We start from the raw sequence: 18,835 nt of genomic DNA, 5'->3' as shown, positions 1-18,835 counted from the left end.
ATGTAACATAACCATGGTACTCGTTCCATCGGAAGCTCAAAACTGCTTCAATATATGCTCCAGCCCCCTCGGATTGACAAATGCCTGTTTCCACCAATATCAAATGCTCTAAGTCAACAATTAAGAATTACCACATTTAAAATTTACCTTTTCTTCCCTGAAAATTTTCCTTGATCTTAATAACGAAAAGAGAGCAAAGAAAATGACATCCCAAACTCAAATCCCGTGCATACAAAACCTAGCTAGATCAGCATGACAATATAATGAGAGGCAACAACACTCGATTTGCTTCTCATTACTTGCAATATAAGAAACAACGTTTTACAAGACAAATTAAGGGAACCTTCTTCCACTATGGATCCTGGCTGTATGCTTTGTCAAAATACATCCAGTACAAAACTTGGGATGAGGGAGGGGACAGGGTCAGAATAAATAATACAAAAAACCTCTTAGCAATCAGTACTTGGTGTTTTGATCCCCGGAAGCTTCTCCCGACTGCCAAAAGAATGAAATGTGAAAACTTCAATTGGCTGTATCCAAAAGAAAAACACAGTGTCTAATCTGTGCAAAATCCCATTATGATTGGGAATTTCTACTGAATGACAAATCTACGCTCATCTCATGTGTTTGCTGCATCATCATCACTGTTTCCACTTTCGTCGCTGCATAATTTGATAAAAAATCACAAAATAAGAACAGGGATGTAATATGGTTAAACGAATGCATGAACATTAAAGTCTGCTATTTATTAATGCCCCAAGGGGTGCTTGCCATTTTCTTATCATTAAAATAATGTACATATCTGAGCTCATTTGGGTTTATATTCAATTTACCTGGTGGCCAACTACAAGAGGCTGCAAATACTTTGGGCACATACCATGTGGATTGCTCGTGAAACCCAACAAGTGCAGTGGAAATGATGTTTAATGAAAGTGAATTGTGGCCTGAATAGATGCTGAACAACTTGAAGAAGGTTCATAGCAACAAATTAATATTGAACTGTGGCTTGAATAGACTCTTTTAGTCCTCAGTCAACTTCCAAGGTGCACATTGAGGATACCAATTTGTCTACTAGAGCAAACACACAATTGTTTGCTAGGAAAAGACAATAACGCATCTATGGATTGTTTCTTTTTCCTAATCAGACAAAAATCCATATCAACACCAATTAAGCCATTTTCTGGTTTTGTTACCCATGGTCTGGTTATTCCAAAACACATAATGGAGAAAGTAAAGAAATAACAAAAACTGCTTTGAACTAATCCTTAACTAGACCATTACACATGCTATACATGTGACGGATAGGATGAACAACTATGATCCATTAATCTTATTACATATTTTTTTATTTAACTTCCAAGAGTCCGAATTTGATATTGGAAAACCTGTGGAGATGATCAAGTGTAGCATACTTTGAGAATACACTGAGAATATGCAATATCTTAATTTTAAGAGAGCATCGTTTCTTAGAGTGTTTTTTAATCTTTCTTTCTCTCTTCTAGTTTTATCCTGTCTGATAGCATCACAATTATCTATAGAGGGCTGGTTTCTTAAAATAGAAGAGTTTTAGTTGAGGTTGGCTTTCTTGCAATCTGGGAGTAAATTTTAGTCCCATTTACCATAGTGCAATCCAATGTTACTGTATTTTCCTTCTCTTTCCTGTTATGTCTGACTTAAAGTTCCAATGCTTTTTCCTTTTCTCAATTACATGGCATCCAAGAGACATTTTTCGATACAGCAAAATACCAGTCACAAAATATGCATAGTGAACTACCTGTTTTCAGGAAACTTTGCCAATCTCCTAGCATCTAAACCTGTGATATATTTCTGTGCGGCCTGAACATTATCTGCACCAATAAAACAAGTTATAGACACTATCAGTATCCTGAAGCATAAAACATATAATGACCAAAATATGAAGTTCGGCACATTCTTTTCCTTGAAAAGGGGAAAAATGAAACAAGGGAGAGATCATTTGTCCAGAACATAGGAGTAAAAATGAAAGAAAACAGGACACACTAATATCATAAATAATGAGAATCTCACAAAATACATAACTCTCATGTGCAAGGTCTGCAATCTCGGTACCGGGTACCGTATCGGTACCCCCTACTAGTTTAGTATGTTACGGTTTGGTACGGTACAGTAGGCACCTCATATTGAAATAGCTCTCTAATTATTTTTCTCAATTTATCTCAGTACGCCTCAATACAGATCGATAAACACCTCGGTACACCTTGATACACGTCAGTATGCCATGGTTTGGGGCGGTACAGCACGGTACGGGGTTTGTAACTCAAAGTTGAGTTTTGTTACTGCTTTTCTTCTGGTACGGTACAGTATATATCATACATGGCGGTACGGCAAATCATGCTTCTGTACATTTTGAAGTTCAAAAAAAAATAATATACCTATGATGGTGAAATTTGAAGAAATATATAATCCTGCTATTAAGCTTTTCCTACAGGGGCATTGAGATGTTTTTGACCTTTATCATCGAATGTAGGTAACAAAAACAACGTGATCATTTTAAAAAAACAACTGGAAGTTTACTGTTGACAGAAGGATTCAAGAATCCATTTTATTTCAACACAACAGATTAGAATAGTGGAATGGCATCCATGTATATCTCCAGGTGCTTCTCGATAGATCCTTGCACAGGAGGATTATCTGAAAACTTCAGCATGTGGAACAGTAACGAAGAAAGAAGATATCAATGCTATGACAACCAATGTCACAAGTTACCCATCTGGAAAACAAAAATCAAGAACTAGTGGTTCATTTGCAGACATGCAACATTGCTTTCCTGGGGGTGAGGGATACTGTAGGTTATTAACTCATAATGCCGACTGACATAGCATAACATAAAACGAGAAGTTAAAAGGAGATGTGGGGGGCTGGGGAGGGTGGGGAGGGGGAACCTTTTGTTAATTGGAAAACATGCAGGGCACAACGTTCAGCAGCCATTCGAACAGGAGTATTCCCATCCTTCAAACAATCTGCAATTGCTGGGCCCAAATTCAAAAGGTTGGATGTAACAACAGAAGGATTTGCCTGACATCACAAATGAAACCGTCAAGAGATTTAGCAGTAATCTCGAATTATATATATATATACTCAAAAGAATTGTAGTCAATAGATCAAGGCATGTATGTTCACTCTATGAACCTTTGCAACTGCTTTTATACTGGATAAAGATCTTCTCCTGACTTCACTGGAATCATCTTGCAACGCTGAAACAAGTAATTGCAGAAGTTGTGTAGTGTTGGTGTTTCCTTCATTTTGGACCTGATACAGAAGTAGCCTTCCCAATGCCTTGGTTACAGTTTCACGGATTGGGAACTGTTTTCATAGAGAAAGGAAAGTTAAGCTGGATAACAAAATCATGATATCATAACTGCTATGTTGTTAGTTGATATCATACCTTATCATCCTTCAAAGCATCCTTAAAATGGCTTGTAAGGGATGGGTAATGTGGAGACTGGCATATCATGGATGGGTTATGAAGAGACATAGAAGAGTATGTAAGCATAGAGCCATGTCTAATGAACCAGGTTGGTGATGCACTCAAAGCAGACAGTGTTTGCAATAGATCCAAGAACTCATTTTCTTCCATGTACTGCAATCACAGGAGTTGACCGATCAGAGGATAAACAACAGTCAGAAAGAAACAGACACTACATCATGCATGAAAACAGGAAAACTCTAGATATGCCTTAACATATATGGTTTCTTATTATAAGATGTAAACATTAAATTGCATGCCGAAACATGACATTCCAGGACATAGTCAATTCACAATGACATCACGTGCATCCACTGCAACTTTTACGAAACACTGAAAAAACTCAAAGACTTTGGCCACACTGCTTGTAGGGAATATTTGAACACCAAGTGCAATCAGGAAATATTTAATAACAATTTGAGAGGCTGTTATACCTGCGATATAGTGCCTAGAACTTTTGCTGCAGTATCCCGCACTTCATCATCATCCACCTGTAGCATATTTCCAAGGAGAATGCAAACACGAGATCTGGTACCACTGCTTACACACTTCCCAGCATGCTTAACAACACCATTAAGAGCAGTTAGCACAGCTTCCCTAACACCACCATCCGATGCCTGAAAATTGACAATTTTAGTTGTGTTCCTATATCACAACTGCAGTACTAATGTACACGAGCAGAATATCTATGAGAATTACCTGCAATGTAGTTAGAAGATCACCAACTAATGGGTCAACTCGAGTGCTTAGTGCACTAAGCTTTCCCAAAGCAAGAGCTGAACTTCTACGAACCGTCCTGCATTGCATATGATTTAATTATTTAGGCAAAAAGTCTTCAAGCTATGCAGAATAGACAAAAATAGAAGGAGATCACTAGCCTTGCATTATCTTGAAGGCATTTTACAAATGTAGTTTGAAGCTGTGGAAGAAAAGGCTTAAGTGCAATTCCTCCTTTGCTTATAATGATGGATAATGTTGATAAGATGGCTGCTTTCACTTGCCATGGGAACCGATCGCCTATGATTCGGATGAGAGGCCTATGCACAAAGTGGCCAATTATAACCAAACAAGCTAAAAATGGATGCATATGAATAGGGAAACCCCCCCCCCCCCCCTTCCAGAAAAAAAAAAGAGAATCGGCATTGTTCAATGTTTTTCATATACCTCCAGCAACCATAAGAAATAAAGAATGTATAATTAGCACCATAGATTTGGAATGCAATATCAGATGATAAAGTGGCATCTTCAAAACATAGACAAAAGAGACCTGGATTCTGTTCATAATATAGTGATCCTGCTTGATATGTAAAGGGTAAATGGTTAAAAGTTCAAACAAAGTGGAAAGACAATGTATGGAAGGGACAGCTCTTTTTCCATGGTCCCATCCACTGAGGTGCAGATTCACAAACTGAGAACATATATAAAAAGTAAAAGGCTTTATTTGGATAAGCATAAATCATTCTCAGAGCGGAAAAAAGTAAAAAATGCTAGACTGGCTAATAAGAGCTTAACAGAGAGACAATCCCTAGAATTCTGCACCTAGCAACTAGCTATGGCACAAAATCTCACCCCAGGCTAAAACATGGGATAAACTAGTAACACAACCAAGTCCCAGGGCACCTAGGCCCAACTACACCCTCAGTGAAACAGATAATAATTTGTTGTCACAGAGTCATTCTCTTCTTCCAATCAAAATATGGAGATCCACAAGGCAAGTCACCAGACAGGCACAAGGCACTAAGTCGTCTAACAAAGCTCCACAGTCCCCAAGAGAATATGCTAAAATCAAACATACTAACACAGTTTTCCATAGAAGTGACAGTCAATTTCAACTCAAATTATGTAGTCAAGTCGATTTTAATCAGCTTATAAAGTGTCCAATTCATGGGCATACACTTGACTTCAAATAAAATGTTAACGTTATGGTGTCAACCTAGACTCTCTATGTCGTCATCACTCCTAAAACATGTGCAAATAATGTAAAAAAGTATTCATAGAAACTACCCCATCAGCAATATAGAAACAACAAATACCATGTAAAATATTTTGAAACTTAAGACTTAAACATATATTCAGACAAGCACAACAAAACTTGCAAAAAGAAAGACGAGCACAGATGGTAGGAATTGAAATAACCCAAGCATCCAGTATGAAATAGTAAGGGCTTCATCATGTGACATAAGCTTACCTCGATATCACATAAAGATTTACCATGAATCTTTTCTTTAATTAGTATGATGGACTTTCAATAATTCAAACTAGATCCTGTTTAATTTAACTATGATATCAAGCTCATACCCAGTTATCGGAACAACAAACTCCTTCAGTGTTCGCTCACTTGTCACATCAATCAACTCGCCCAAGCCCTGTGCTGCTTGCTCTCGAGCTTCAGCTGAGCCACTAATTAAACCCTGGCATATAAGAAGGCAATATCTTAGAATATCGCACCATGCAAGAGCAAATAACAGTAAAACTTAAATTTTGACTTCAAATGGACATGAAATTATACAGTTCAATATTGGAGTCAATCCATATGGAAAGCCCCCAAACATGGTTCAGATTATTATCAATTAAATTTAATCAAATAATTTAGAAATTATTCACTGAAAATTATGAAATTATGAAATTAGATTTAATCAAAAATAGATTTGCCAAAGCATGCATTTTAGAAATATAAGAGAACAAATTGCACAATATCTACTTAGTTAATGGGAAGTCCATCACTGTGACTCCATGCCCAGTCACTTATGATAAATTCCCAAGGGCCCCTTTCTCATACATGGGACTAGACCGTGGTTGTGCATGTGAAATATATTTACTGATCTTTCTTTTTCTTTCCCTTCACTCAATCCACCTCATGAATAAATCCATTTTCCCAATTACTCCCAATCTGTCACAATCATGGCTCTGCTCATAACCTTTTAGTTTCACCTCTCCATAGCTTTTTATTTTTCTCTACGAGTGCAACATTTATGTTGGCCGCAGCATTTGCTGGGCTCACATGCATCAGACTTGTCTGGTTCAAGTATTTCATAAAGCCAACTGTAAGCTAAATTAAATCTGATATATAATCTGAAAATTAATCCATGGAAGGAACTCGTATTACATCAGATAGACAAAGATGGTCATATATGAAGGAAAATTTTATTTTAGCAAGCATTTAAGATGATTTGCAATTATTTTGTTTACAGAAATCAAACCACTTGTGCTCTGTTTCCCCCTCCATGCAGGGGATTGCGGGTGGGGTGGAAATGGGTGGAGAGACATCGCAATTTAAACAATCAAAGAACAAAGATAGGATAATCTCCTTGAATAAATGGACATACATGAATACCGGACAGCGTGATGTATGCAGAAACATGAAAAACATAATTACACAACCATCACAATCAACTTGTTTGTCGACCACAGTTTCATTTTAATGGGGCTAAAGTTCCCGATCATCTTTCTCCCAACATAGATTTAGATGGATCTTCTTCATTCACAGTGGTAAAAGTATTTTGGTTGTTTTGTTTTCCACAGCAAACAAATACAACTTAGTGCTGTCATTTACATGTATATAATCTGGTATCTTAGCACAACATATAAATAAGAAGGGTCATGCTGAGCTAAGGCTTTACCTTTTCCCCCTAACAACTCAGTGCTACCACATAAGCATGTATTATGTATGTATTTACGTGGCATACAAGTACAGCACAGAAAAAGAAAATTGTCATGTTAGCTCTAGGTTTTTGTAGAAACAACTTAGTGAATAGATCAGGGCACATTTAAGCCATAAATGGCAGGTCAATTTGCATTCTTCAAAAGCATCTTAAGGTTGTCCACTGATTTAACATCAAGGATTCCACTCCAAAAAATGTATTTCTAAAATCCTCCTTCACATACTTCGTTTATCCCTACAAACTCCATTTCTTGCCCATTAATCCAACAAGTTCAGCATAAAATACCTGAAGAAAGATAGGAAGCAAAGGTTGAAGAGCTTTTGGCAGACACAACCCAGGTATAAGAATGGATCCTCCCTGCAAAACAAAAATGTTAGTTCAATAGGTCTACAGAAAACATAAAAGAACTTAATTGACACGTCTTTCAAATTATGAAGTTTGAAATCCAATATACAAAGAAACACTTAATGATGGATGAGAAATACCTTTCTTTTTCTTCGCTCTTTGTCTCTTGCTGTAGACACAGCATCACGAACTAGTTTGATATATGAAGAGAGAACTTCTTTGGGAACAGACCCCACAACCCTTCCTAAAGCTTCCCAAGCAACCTGTTAACCAAAACATCAGTATATGATACAATTTGGATAAGCAGTTGAATCAATTGCTTTTCTACAGGCTTACCGCGACTGTAGCTGAATCTGTATCACTTAATAAAGTAATCAGTGTAGAGATCATGTCGGGAGCTTCGTCCACCAAATATAATTTGCTGTTTTTGAAAAAGTATCCTATTAGATAGGAAGAACCTCTTCTCATCAAAGCCTGCACAAAAGCCCGGGTGATCATCAATGTGAGTAGCAAAAGAAAGATCTCATATAACATACGAGAATTTCCTACAAATAAACCTGATTGTCAGCAACTCCTTTAAGAAGCTCCGAGATTAAAGAATCAATTCCTTCTTCATCAATAACCAGCACAACTGTTTCTGCAGCTTTCTTGGCAGAGTTTTGCACATCCTAGTATTCAACAGGTAGTTTACAACAGGAAAAAAAGCATTTGCTTAGCGTAATTATGTAGAAATAATTGAAAACTTATGAATCTATCTTGTCATCGATAAAAACAGCCTTCTGTAATTCAGAAAATCTAACATCTCCCAACTAAGGATTCCTTTAAGCCAGTATCGAACTGGTAGAAAAGTAACAAAACAATCTAGCTATGTGCACACAATTGGCATGCAAAGAGAGACACTAGGGAGGGGTACCATGGTGACACTCAAAAATATGTTAGGGAAACCTATCTTTATCCCAGAGCTAGATGATTGGGTTACCTCCTAACAATAATGAAAGTGGCGCACTTCTATTATGCCTCAGCCAGACATGGGTCAGAAAGGCATGGAGTAAGATATAAGAATATGGAAAGATATGTTGGCACAAATTAAACTATTGTACAAGTTTTATTGCAGAATCATACAATAACAACTAGTATAAATCCTACTTAACACAAAGGAGAGGTTTTGTAATGACCCAGAACCTCACCTAAAAAGGCTAGCCAGAAGGTATTATTTGAATTCTTTGATCCTATATAAGTACGCAAGATCTACCTAGTGCATAGCCGATGTAGGACTAAACACACACCCATGCGGATCCTCACATACTCCCTTTGTTTAAGCCCCAGCATCCATATCAAGTTAAGGGTCCAAATCCACTCAAATCTAATCACAAGCACCATGATCAGCCCATAAACAGCCCCAATAGACCTGTGTTGAAGTGTCCCCTAGTCCACGTGGGCAATGAGCAGGATCAACTCTAATACCATTTGTAACAACCTATGACTTCGCCCAAAAAAGCTAAGACAGAAAGTATTATTTGAGCTCTTTGATCCTATATAAGTACCTAAGATCTACCCAGAGCATAGCCAAGGTGGGACTAAACACGTTTGCACAGATTCTCACAAGTATAGAAACTAGTCAAGTAAAATTGCATACGTAAAATCAGAGTACAACAATTCTGCTATCTGAATGCATTGGTCAGAGTCATAAGGGCCAAATGGAGTAACAACATCGCCCACAATTACTCCTGATAAGGCTGATGTTATATAAAGCCCCTACCCCATATGATCAAACCTTGTGATGATCCAAGTGGAAATTATAACACTAATTGCAATTAATCAGCTTTATGCTAAGAAATATATTGCACCAATCTGGATAGAAGGCAAAAAATAATATTGGAACTGTTGATTACATTCCTGACATGCATTTTATCTGGTCCAAACCTGGCACAACAAGAACTGTCAGCCTAATCTGATTCATAAACAAGCAAATTACAAGACCGAGCATTTAGTAGCTTATTCAATAAAGATCATTACCTTGTAAAGAAGATAAACAGTAAGTGACAGAACAAGAAAATCAGAATGGACATTACGCTTTGAAAATATAATAAACAACTCTTATTGTGTAAAAACTTATGAATAAGAACTAAAAGGGAAAGTAATCTTGGCACTGCACCAAACTAATTAAATCAACAGGCTGCAGACCAGGCTCCGAATAATAATTTACAGCAATTGTTGGCTTTCCCAGATATAATGATCACAGAGACCTGAATACCTAAGTCTAACACAAAGTCACTGAATGTGAAAAATTAGGATGTAGGTTGTGAAGACCAGAGTGAGGCCTAAAAAGTGTAACAACTTAAGCAACTAGATGAAATCTGTAATCAATTTATAGAACATGAGAAGTTAAAGATCAAAATTCATTTAGGTGTCACAACATCTTACCACGTTGTCATCACCCATTCCAAGTAGCAATGCTGGAAGGATCGTTCCAATATGAGAATTTAGACCAGGCCCAGCAACCTCTGCTAAGGCTCCTAACGCATGGGCATTAAAGGCACTAGGTGCATATGAAACATGTAAATAAAACATAGCTGCAAAAAGTATTCAACATAAACAAGAAAAGTATCCCACTCACGAGAGGGGAAGATGGACCAGCTTGGGCAAGATATGAGGCAAGACAGCTGTAGTCCTAACACTGAAATTAGAAAGACATCAGTTTTCAGCAGGTATCAAATACCCAGGTACACAGATTGATTAAGGTAGCAACCAAAGAATTTGAAAAAGACTTGGAAATTAATAAGAACCTTAATATTTGTTTAAGACCATCTAAAGCTGTATCAGAGGTTTCATCATCTTCTAAAGAGCGCAGAAGTGTGGGAACAATTTCATCAATTGCTTGCATTCCAGCACTCTGCATCATTTGATTTCAAAAGAAATTAACACCTGATGTACCATCAAAGCATGTCATGTTAACATAGGTACAGAAATATGCACCTTATAAAGAGTACTAAATGCCAAGCCTGCAGATTCGCGAACCTCTGGCGTGCTGTCATAAATTCAAAATTAGTATCTAAATAGATATGAAAAAGATAAAGACTGTGACAACGATCAACAAAAATATTATACCTATCACAAAGAGCTGTGCGAATTGTAGGGATGAGTTCATCCATGAAATTCAATAGTTGGTGTTTACCAGCACTAGCCATCACCTCGCTAAGACCAATACATACCCCCTGCCGAGATTGCATACAAACATGATTTCTGGCAAAGTGCATAAACTCAAATTTTAAACACAACGGAAAATAAGTTGCCTATATACTAAATTCATTCACAAATATGAATTTATGCAGGTGTTGTATAAATAGAACAGCATTTATGAAAAATAGAATCCTTATATCATTGTAATCATATACTTAAGAGTGATATAAGGATTCTGTGTTTCAACATTAAGCTTCCGTAATTAGCAGAATCAGAAGAATTCTGAATAGCAGAGCTAGTTTAGTATCAATATGTTCACCCAGACCAAATATCAGAAGAAGAGTCTATAATGTGGTTTGATCACGTGAAAGCCTAAAAAGCAGACCAAGATAGTAAGTTGTATAGATACATGCTATATGTATTAGCATGGACTTTATGTGCAGCGTACTTTATTAGCATGAAATCTCACATCTCAAAGTCTGCTCAGTAGAACCAAATCCTTGGCTACCACAGGCAGAACCACATCTCTGGTCTACATAGACGTTCGAATTTTAACTGAAACTTCTTGCCATCTAACATACCTCACCTAACTCCTTGTTTTGATACATGAATCAGGCCTTTGTACATGATGTTGTGTCTGAGATATCTCCAGATGTCTCATTTTATGCCAACCGAGATAAAAAAAAAGCCAGCATATCATATTACATCATATAAGTGACAGTGATCGCCTGATACAAATACATGCTGGTATTTCATCTGAGATGAAAACCGTCGCTCCATTTCAGGCTATGTACATGGGAAGGGGAGGTAGAACTTAAATGCAGGCACATGTGTTAAGCAATATGGAAAAGCAGCTGGATATTCAGCTGATTGTTCCTTATTCCCCTGAACATCCTCTTGCTGACACAATGTCATATATACAAACATTTAATAGAACGAAAATTGGGAGCATCTTGTGGTTCAAATGCTTTTTGACGATCAGATTTGAGATCATCTCGTGCATCTTGGATAAATTAAAACTCACTTTTCTTCTACTAGTATTTGGGTCCTTGAGTCCTTGTGATAGAATTGGAATAATAGAAGGCAAAACTCTTTCACCAAGTTTCCTAACAAGCTCCCCAAGAGATCTTCCAGCAACCTGAAGAAAGATGAAAATTAGCAATCAACTGAACAGAAATGTTATTCCATCAACAGGAACACACATTAACGAAAATGCAAACCTGCCGTCTTTCTGAAGAAGATGAAGCGAGAGAAGAAATTAGCGTATTCATTAGAACTGGCATAATTTCTTTAAGAGTCTTTGGAGTATTTGCCACAATAGTCTTCCACACATGCAAAGCAGCCTGATGAAAAAACCATGGCACATGAGGAAGTTCAAGATATCATGAAGTCGAGTTACACTTTATATTCGGACAATGACGCACTTGAACAGAAAAAATGACAAAAAGAAATAGGAGAAAACACAAGGAAAAGTACATGTGATGAAAGATAACAGCTTACCTGCCGTACAGACAAGCTGACATCAGTGCGGACCATATATACTGCAGCAAGAACTTCATTACGCTTAGCCCTACCCAATACATCAATAATAGCACGACCGTGAGCCTCGGTACTTGCACCTTCATCATCGCTGCCACCCTCAAGAATTGCTTTTCCAGATGTTCCCGCAACCTGCAAATGACACATTAACTGAGGATTTAAAAATTCAAAATCTTAATTTAACTATGGGTATAGGAAGAAAAGGTGAGACCTTAAAAAGAAGATCACCCAGAAGCTCAACAGAACTCTGTCGAATACGCCAGTTGTCACTAAAAATGCCATCCTCAACAGCAGGAAGTAACAAAGGTAAAGACCTAGTATAGTATTCACAAGAATGCAAACAAAATCTTATCAGTCAAAACTTCGAAGAACTAAATCTAAAATAGTTTCTAAAAACAATCATCCGACACCAACGTCATCGCATAATGCTCCACAAAAATGTGTCCAGCACTGAGTGCCGCATCACGAACAGATTCATTTTCATCGGCAAGCCCTGAAAAATAAACTGGATTACAACCTCATGTAACAGAAAATTCATGGACAAACAGAAGTTAACCCACCATCTAGTATAGCAGGCAACACCACTTGCAAATAATTCTGAAACATGACACCCAGTGACCTTGGCAAGTACTACACATCAACATTTTGGTTAAAAAAATGGAGCGAAAGTAGGAAGAATACAAATAAAAAGAATAGAGAATTGGGAATTAGGTATCTATAATCACCTTAAAAAGTGTTAAATACCCATCACGAACATATGCCCTTTGATGAGAACAATTCCGGATGATGTCAGGAAGAATGCGTTCAAAATATTCCTTACCAAGAGCTGTCAAAACCTGGCAAGAAGACACTTATTGAAACGAAGAGTACATGACATAGAGAGAGCCTAATTTTGGCTGTGGCTGCTAATACAAATCGGTTATGCTGTTAAGCCAGATGCAATTGTTTAGCTGATCGAAAAGTACCAATCATTTTCAAATTTCTTGTCAGGAATTTTGACATATATTATGACTAAATAAAGAAAAAATAAACTAGAATGCATTCGAACCATTTACAAGTATGCACAACATTTTGCAAGTAATTCAAAGATTAATTAATTCAAAATTTTTCTTCATTGAATGTTTACCTATTCAAAGAATTGCGATAGATAGACTAAATATAAGCAGCCTTCCGGTCCCTATTTTCCTGGCTATTGACAATCAGAAAATGCGATCCTTAGTCCCTTGTTTTGATAGCCATTTAATTTTTAAAAACTATCAGGCAGAATCATCACATAGAAGTTTTCCAAACTTCAACAAGTGACATATTAAACTAGCGCTTCTTAGGTTTGGTAAAGATTCATCAGGATTCGGGATGGGATCATGAAGTATATTTCAAGAAAATTAATCCAAACAATGAGGTGCACCAGTTAAAACGGCGAAGAGAAGAGGGGGAGGGGGGAGAGCAAAATTTTGAACTGTTCTTGACAAAATTGATAGAAACAGATAGTGGGAATAAGAATATGAGGCATACTTAAGAATAGAAGAATATTTATAAATAAGTTAAAAAATCTATCCCACCATCACTTATCAAAGTTCTTATAGCAACAGAAAGTTTCATACTAGGGTGCATGAGAAGAGCAGCCCAGAAACATGACTACAAATTACCAGAAAGAATCACATGGGGCAATGGCAAACAAAACCTAAGCTGGTTGTGATAAAAGGTAGGAAGGTAGGAGGTAATGATCAAGGTCACCATAATCCAAGACACATAATGTCATTTCTATGTTAACATGAATGTATAGAAACACCATCTTAGAATGCAGTCCCAGCTGCCGCCTATACACACATATACGTGGTGCAATTTAGTGACTGCAAACAGTGGGTCGCCAGGCAGAAACACCCCATGTATGAAGCCTGGGCCACATGCTTATCATTCATATTCTACATAGAAGTACTATATGACAAGCATACTTTTGTGAAGAACATCAACCTATTAATTGGATAGGGATAACTTCTAAGTTTCCGTAGGATTATATGGAAAACAAAGTGCAGAAGCACAATGATCTGCTCTACAACATGCTATTTTCTAGGTAACCTAATATCCGAGCAGGATACACCAAAACCAAATTGCAAACATTAATGAATTAAAGAGATAAAATAATCCTGACCTCGCTCAATCCTTGGGCAGCTCCAGACCTTTCTACATTACTGCTATCAGATTTAAGTGTATCTAATAACCATGACACGAGATCTGGGAAGTTCTCTTCACCCATTCCCTTGATAAGAGATCCAAGAGCTCTGGCTGCAACAGAGCGAACTTCTGGTATAGGATCAACCAGAACCTGTTTAACAAGACAATATAGTCGTGGATAACAAGCAAAAGGATGAAGAATTTAGAACTTCAAAATTACAAAATAAAAGAAAAGAAGAGGTAAAAAAATGAGAAGGGGACCTTTTTGACTTCAGGGAGAAGCAATCCTATGTATGGAATCATATCCTTTGGTTCAGTTACCAATGAGCACATATTTCCAACTATCTGAGCTGCTCTTTTCTTAGTGTCTGCACTCCTCTCCCTCAAGCCTCTATGAACAATAGGCACCAGCAACGCCAATGATGGTGCATCTATTGAGTTGATAAAAGTTGTCTGTCAAAAATAGCTACAAACATCAGGGAATAGAAATGAAAGCGCAGAAACACAAAGGTGACCGAAAAGAAAAACATGTGGAATAAGTGCATAAAGCCTACTTGAAGAAGGATGTCAAGAGAGTGCTTTGTGTACTCGTGAGGGTCGGTGAGACCCATCAACAGGGTTGGGACAATAGAAGATATCTCTGGATTCTTTATGACACTTCCAACCTGATAATAAGGCACATATAGTTAGACATAGCAACAGGAAATATGCCAAGACACAACCAAATAAAGCAAAAATTACCTGCTGAAGAGCTGTTTGTCCCGCAGCTTGGACTTTAGGGTGTGTGTCAGTTAAAACCTGCATTGACATAAATCTTAGTGTAATAGGAAAGAACACTCAAAAACTAAGGACAGTCAACAGCTTAGACCAAAGCTTTTTGCAGTAATAACCTCTGTCAGTTTTGGAACAATCTTGGGTAGGCACTGAGACAGTTGCTGAGGTGCACAGTATGCCATAGCACCAAGCAGTTGTACACTGCTTTGCTTAGTTCGCCATGCTTTGTCCTCTAGCCCCTGAACAACTCTTACAATATAAGTCATGGCAGCACCTTTCATATGACATTTTTACTTTTCAATGAAGAGCTAGGTAAACATTTCAACAATATTGAAAAACTTGAGTTTAAGGTCTACAATGAAGCGAAAAGAGGGAGACAGAATTGATAACACAAGAAAAGTAAATGATAAGTTGATAACAATTGAAAAGCAGAGTATAGTTATATATATTGACAAGCAAAATTGAATAAACATTGCAAATATGAAACATTACAGAACAACAAGAACTGTTGGTGACATATCAAGAAACTGTCATCATCAAAAAATATGACCAATACAGATAAGTCGATGTTGGTGACATGATGCACAAACTTTACTAATACCTATGGTAAGATGATAACAACAAAGTTGCCCAAATGAGAAGCCAGCATCACGAAGCACTGACATAATTTTAATATGCAACATTATGAAGGCATCAGTCAATCATATCAGCAACACTTTGATCAAGGTAAAAATATGTTAGTTTAATCTGTAACAAGGCAAGAATTTCTCTTAACACATTCTTGTTATCACGAATGAATGCCAGTTTCGACAAGACACCAAAAGAAGAAGGATATGTGAATGAGGGTCTGGGAGATGGAGCAGAAATTTCAACAGAGGTATCATCACCGTTGCTGCTGTATCTAGATCAAAGAAATACATTCCGAATGGATAAAAGAAAGTTCTTAAACGCAACAAGGCAGCTAAGTTAAACAAAAAGGCATTGAAGTCAACCAGCAGGGAGACAAGCTGGACAAAACTGGTAGAGTTCGATACATGAAATCCAGTGTGATACATGAAATCCAGTGTTCTAGTATATTGATATGAACAAGAAGCATGTCAGGAAAGTTATGACAAATGGAAGTTCCATATCAGGAATGCCATGTGTTGGTCCATTATCAATGAGAGTGTGGACATTATATCAAGCTGCAAGACCTAGTATATTAGAATACAGTTAATGGGTGTGTTCAAGGAAAAGAAGAATAGAAGGCATCCAGAAATCAAGATTATGGATGCTTATGCTTTCATTGCCACAAACATGGAGATTCTTGAGTTGGAGTAAGATGTTGCACTCAAAGAGTTCAACTCACAAAGTTAAAGGTTGAAGATGTGAATCAATGGGTCGAGGAGCAGAAAGCTCAAGCATATTGTCCTCAAAGATTCTTTACAGCAATAGTTTAATAAACCAACACAGACAAATGCGAACATATCATCATCTAACGTTAAAGTGAGGAGCATGTGGACCCTACAAATGCAACCTATAATACATAATATCATCAATGTAAATATACTTTCACTGTAGAAAAAATAATGGCACTTGCAGATTCTCTATATTATTAAAATTTTAAATAGCATCTCATTGTCTCTCAAATTTTACTTTCTCAATCAAAAAACTGGATGATGTATCTATCTATTTATAAGATGGATGGACCGTGTGCTAGCATTGGCATCAAATATTGCGATACAATTGAAAAGAACATATTCCTTCAGCACAAACCATCAAATGATTTTTGTCTTCACTATTCCACAAACTATTTCTTCCATTACCTGATAATGTTCTTCAGAACATTGCAAGAAAGATCACTAATAGCCTTTTTTAAATTATTTGGCATGCATGAAACACAATATATAATACATAGTTCAAACTATAATTATTTGTTACATATAATGTTCACCCTTTCATCCAACAAACATAAATATATAGTTCAAGCACGATCACAAAAAGGTGAAAATGAAAAACAAATTGAAGTTAAGCATTCAAAATTGTGTAACAAACATGGAGGCAAACTGACAATTCAATTTTATGAAACCCATATATAACAGTATTCAATCACCCTAAGAAGCGAAGGAAGGATAAGCTTCACTCCATGACCAGTAAGTTGTGACATCATTGCTCGAGCAGCACACTCAGCAGCTTCACGTACGGCAAGAACTTGATCAGAGAAAGAAACCAAAAGCAATGGCAGCATCTGAATCACATACCTGGAAGACAGTAAAGAATTAAAAGCAAAAGGCCCATATAATTACAATATTTCTCATGCAATAAGTAAATATACTTACGGCTCAAACAATCTACCAAGCTTCTCGCAGAGGCACTCAAATCCAAGTAAAGCTCCTTCACGAGACTTTGCAGAATTTCTGTAATAAATATATATGGTAATTGAATAAAGATAGACAAAAACACCATACTGTTCGGCACAAATAAGTCCATCAAGCATAAATATTTCTTAAAAACATCTCTGCAGTGAAGAAATGAACAAAAACTGATAATTAAAATCCTGTATGAATGCAAGAAGAAAAGGCACATCATTTTGATGCCCAAAAACATATTTAACAGGTTTCTTATGATGCATAGGCAAGATGACAACCACAATTGTACTATAATACAAGGATAGAACCAGGACCATAATATATCAACTTGGTTGTCTAACCTGTCTTCCAAACCTTCACGTAATGAAACTATAATGCCATACTTCTTTAAGCATGAAATACCAAAGCCTTTAACAACCCCTGCAAGTCCAAAAGCTGCACCACGGCGCACCCCATACTTATCACTTTTCATCAATCGATTCAGGAGTTCGGAAATAAGTGCCTCGCCATCTTCCTGATTCCATCCACAACAGCACATTTTAGTGCATCAGAATTAAACTTGTCAAATACTGATTTTCTTATAATACAAGATAACAGTTAAAATGCAGCTCAGGCTTCTATTCAATACTCATGCAACATCCTAGTTATATTTTTCCAGGCGATGATTTTAGATACCTGATTTGAGACCATAAGTGGAGATAAACAGTCAGAGACTGCTCGCTGGACTGCCTCCGAGGGAGTGTTAAGAACGTCTAACAGCTTCTCAACAACAGTATGGACTTTAGGATCATCCTGTTCCAAATATAAAACTTTCAAGAGAAGCATAATAAAAAAGCAATCACCATCCAAAACCTCAAAGTCAAGCAAAATGATTTCACACCTTTGCCAAATGTTTTGCAAGGGCTCCTGTGAATATAACAACACCCTCCCTCACGAGATCGTATTTTTCTTCATCTGATGCCTATATATCAGAAGAGCATTATAGCTACTCTAATCCTTAAGTTGTGGGGGCAACACTCTATTGAGCAAAATGATAGCGCATCACCAACTCAAGCTGAATGGATTTGCAAAACATTATGGACTTAGGACACACCTTTTTATTTAAGTAACTTTCAAATATAGGAAAAAGCAAAGGGACATTTTTTTTTCCATGCTTGTCTATAATCATGATGCCAGCATTTATCATTCTGGCACGAACATCCATGTTAGGATCAGCCTGCAGTTCGAATTACCAAGTAGAAGGAATCATCTCAATCAATAAACATGAAAAGAAATGACATTTAGTTCTCAATTCCGAAGCAGCTATAACA

General features: G+C 37.0%; 1 protein-coding gene across 1 annotated transcript in view; it reads right to left on the bottom strand.

The window, feature by feature from the left end:
* Positions 1 to 264: 264 nt before the first annotated feature.
* LOC103711868 (protein ILITYHIA) overlaps positions 265 to 18,835 on the bottom strand; it is a 39,157-nt gene continuing 20,586 nt past the window's right edge. Inside the window, exons 25-60 of the mRNA XM_008798177.4 lie at positions 18,619 to 18,741; positions 18,406 to 18,486; positions 18,201 to 18,317; positions 17,867 to 18,039; positions 17,496 to 17,573; positions 17,270 to 17,417; positions 15,294 to 15,416; positions 15,145 to 15,201; positions 14,958 to 15,068; positions 14,665 to 14,856; positions 14,381 to 14,554; positions 12,957 to 13,067; positions 12,792 to 12,861; positions 12,646 to 12,724; positions 12,443 to 12,545; positions 12,193 to 12,363; positions 11,913 to 12,035; positions 11,717 to 11,830; positions 10,621 to 10,727; positions 10,489 to 10,540; positions 10,299 to 10,405; positions 10,130 to 10,189; positions 9,937 to 10,051; positions 8,070 to 8,180; positions 7,849 to 7,986; positions 7,653 to 7,775; positions 7,453 to 7,524; positions 5,804 to 5,916; positions 4,384 to 4,542; positions 4,205 to 4,301; positions 3,940 to 4,122; positions 3,425 to 3,619; positions 3,169 to 3,342; positions 2,922 to 3,054; positions 1,775 to 1,847; positions 265 to 662 (exon numbers count right to left, since the gene is read on the bottom strand). Coding sequence (XP_008796399.2) covers positions 620 to 662; positions 1,775 to 1,847; positions 2,922 to 3,054; positions 3,169 to 3,342; positions 3,425 to 3,619; positions 3,940 to 4,122; positions 4,205 to 4,301; positions 4,384 to 4,542; positions 5,804 to 5,916; positions 7,453 to 7,524; positions 7,653 to 7,775; positions 7,849 to 7,986; positions 8,070 to 8,180; positions 9,937 to 10,051; positions 10,130 to 10,189; positions 10,299 to 10,405; positions 10,489 to 10,540; positions 10,621 to 10,727; positions 11,717 to 11,830; positions 11,913 to 12,035; positions 12,193 to 12,363; positions 12,443 to 12,545; positions 12,646 to 12,724; positions 12,792 to 12,861; positions 12,957 to 13,067; positions 14,381 to 14,554; positions 14,665 to 14,856; positions 14,958 to 15,068; positions 15,145 to 15,201; positions 15,294 to 15,416; positions 17,270 to 17,417; positions 17,496 to 17,573; positions 17,867 to 18,039; positions 18,201 to 18,317; positions 18,406 to 18,486; positions 18,619 to 18,741 — 4,203 coding nt within the window. The 3' untranslated portion in view covers positions 265 to 619. The remainder of the gene's footprint in view (positions 663 to 1,774; positions 1,848 to 2,921; positions 3,055 to 3,168; positions 3,343 to 3,424; positions 3,620 to 3,939; positions 4,123 to 4,204; positions 4,302 to 4,383; positions 4,543 to 5,803; positions 5,917 to 7,452; positions 7,525 to 7,652; positions 7,776 to 7,848; positions 7,987 to 8,069; positions 8,181 to 9,936; positions 10,052 to 10,129; positions 10,190 to 10,298; positions 10,406 to 10,488; positions 10,541 to 10,620; positions 10,728 to 11,716; positions 11,831 to 11,912; positions 12,036 to 12,192; positions 12,364 to 12,442; positions 12,546 to 12,645; positions 12,725 to 12,791; positions 12,862 to 12,956; positions 13,068 to 14,380; positions 14,555 to 14,664; positions 14,857 to 14,957; positions 15,069 to 15,144; positions 15,202 to 15,293; positions 15,417 to 17,269; positions 17,418 to 17,495; positions 17,574 to 17,866; positions 18,040 to 18,200; positions 18,318 to 18,405; positions 18,487 to 18,618; positions 18,742 to 18,835) is intronic.

Source organism: Phoenix dactylifera, chromosome 17, assembly GCF_009389715.1.
Source record: "Phoenix dactylifera cultivar Barhee BC4 chromosome 17, palm_55x_up_171113_PBpolish2nd_filt_p, whole genome shotgun sequence".
NCBI classification, from domain to species: domain Eukaryota; kingdom Viridiplantae; phylum Streptophyta; class Magnoliopsida; order Arecales; family Arecaceae; genus Phoenix; species Phoenix dactylifera.
The sequence above is the reverse complement of the archived record's forward strand: the minus strand, read 5'-3'. Positions and strand labels throughout refer to the sequence as shown.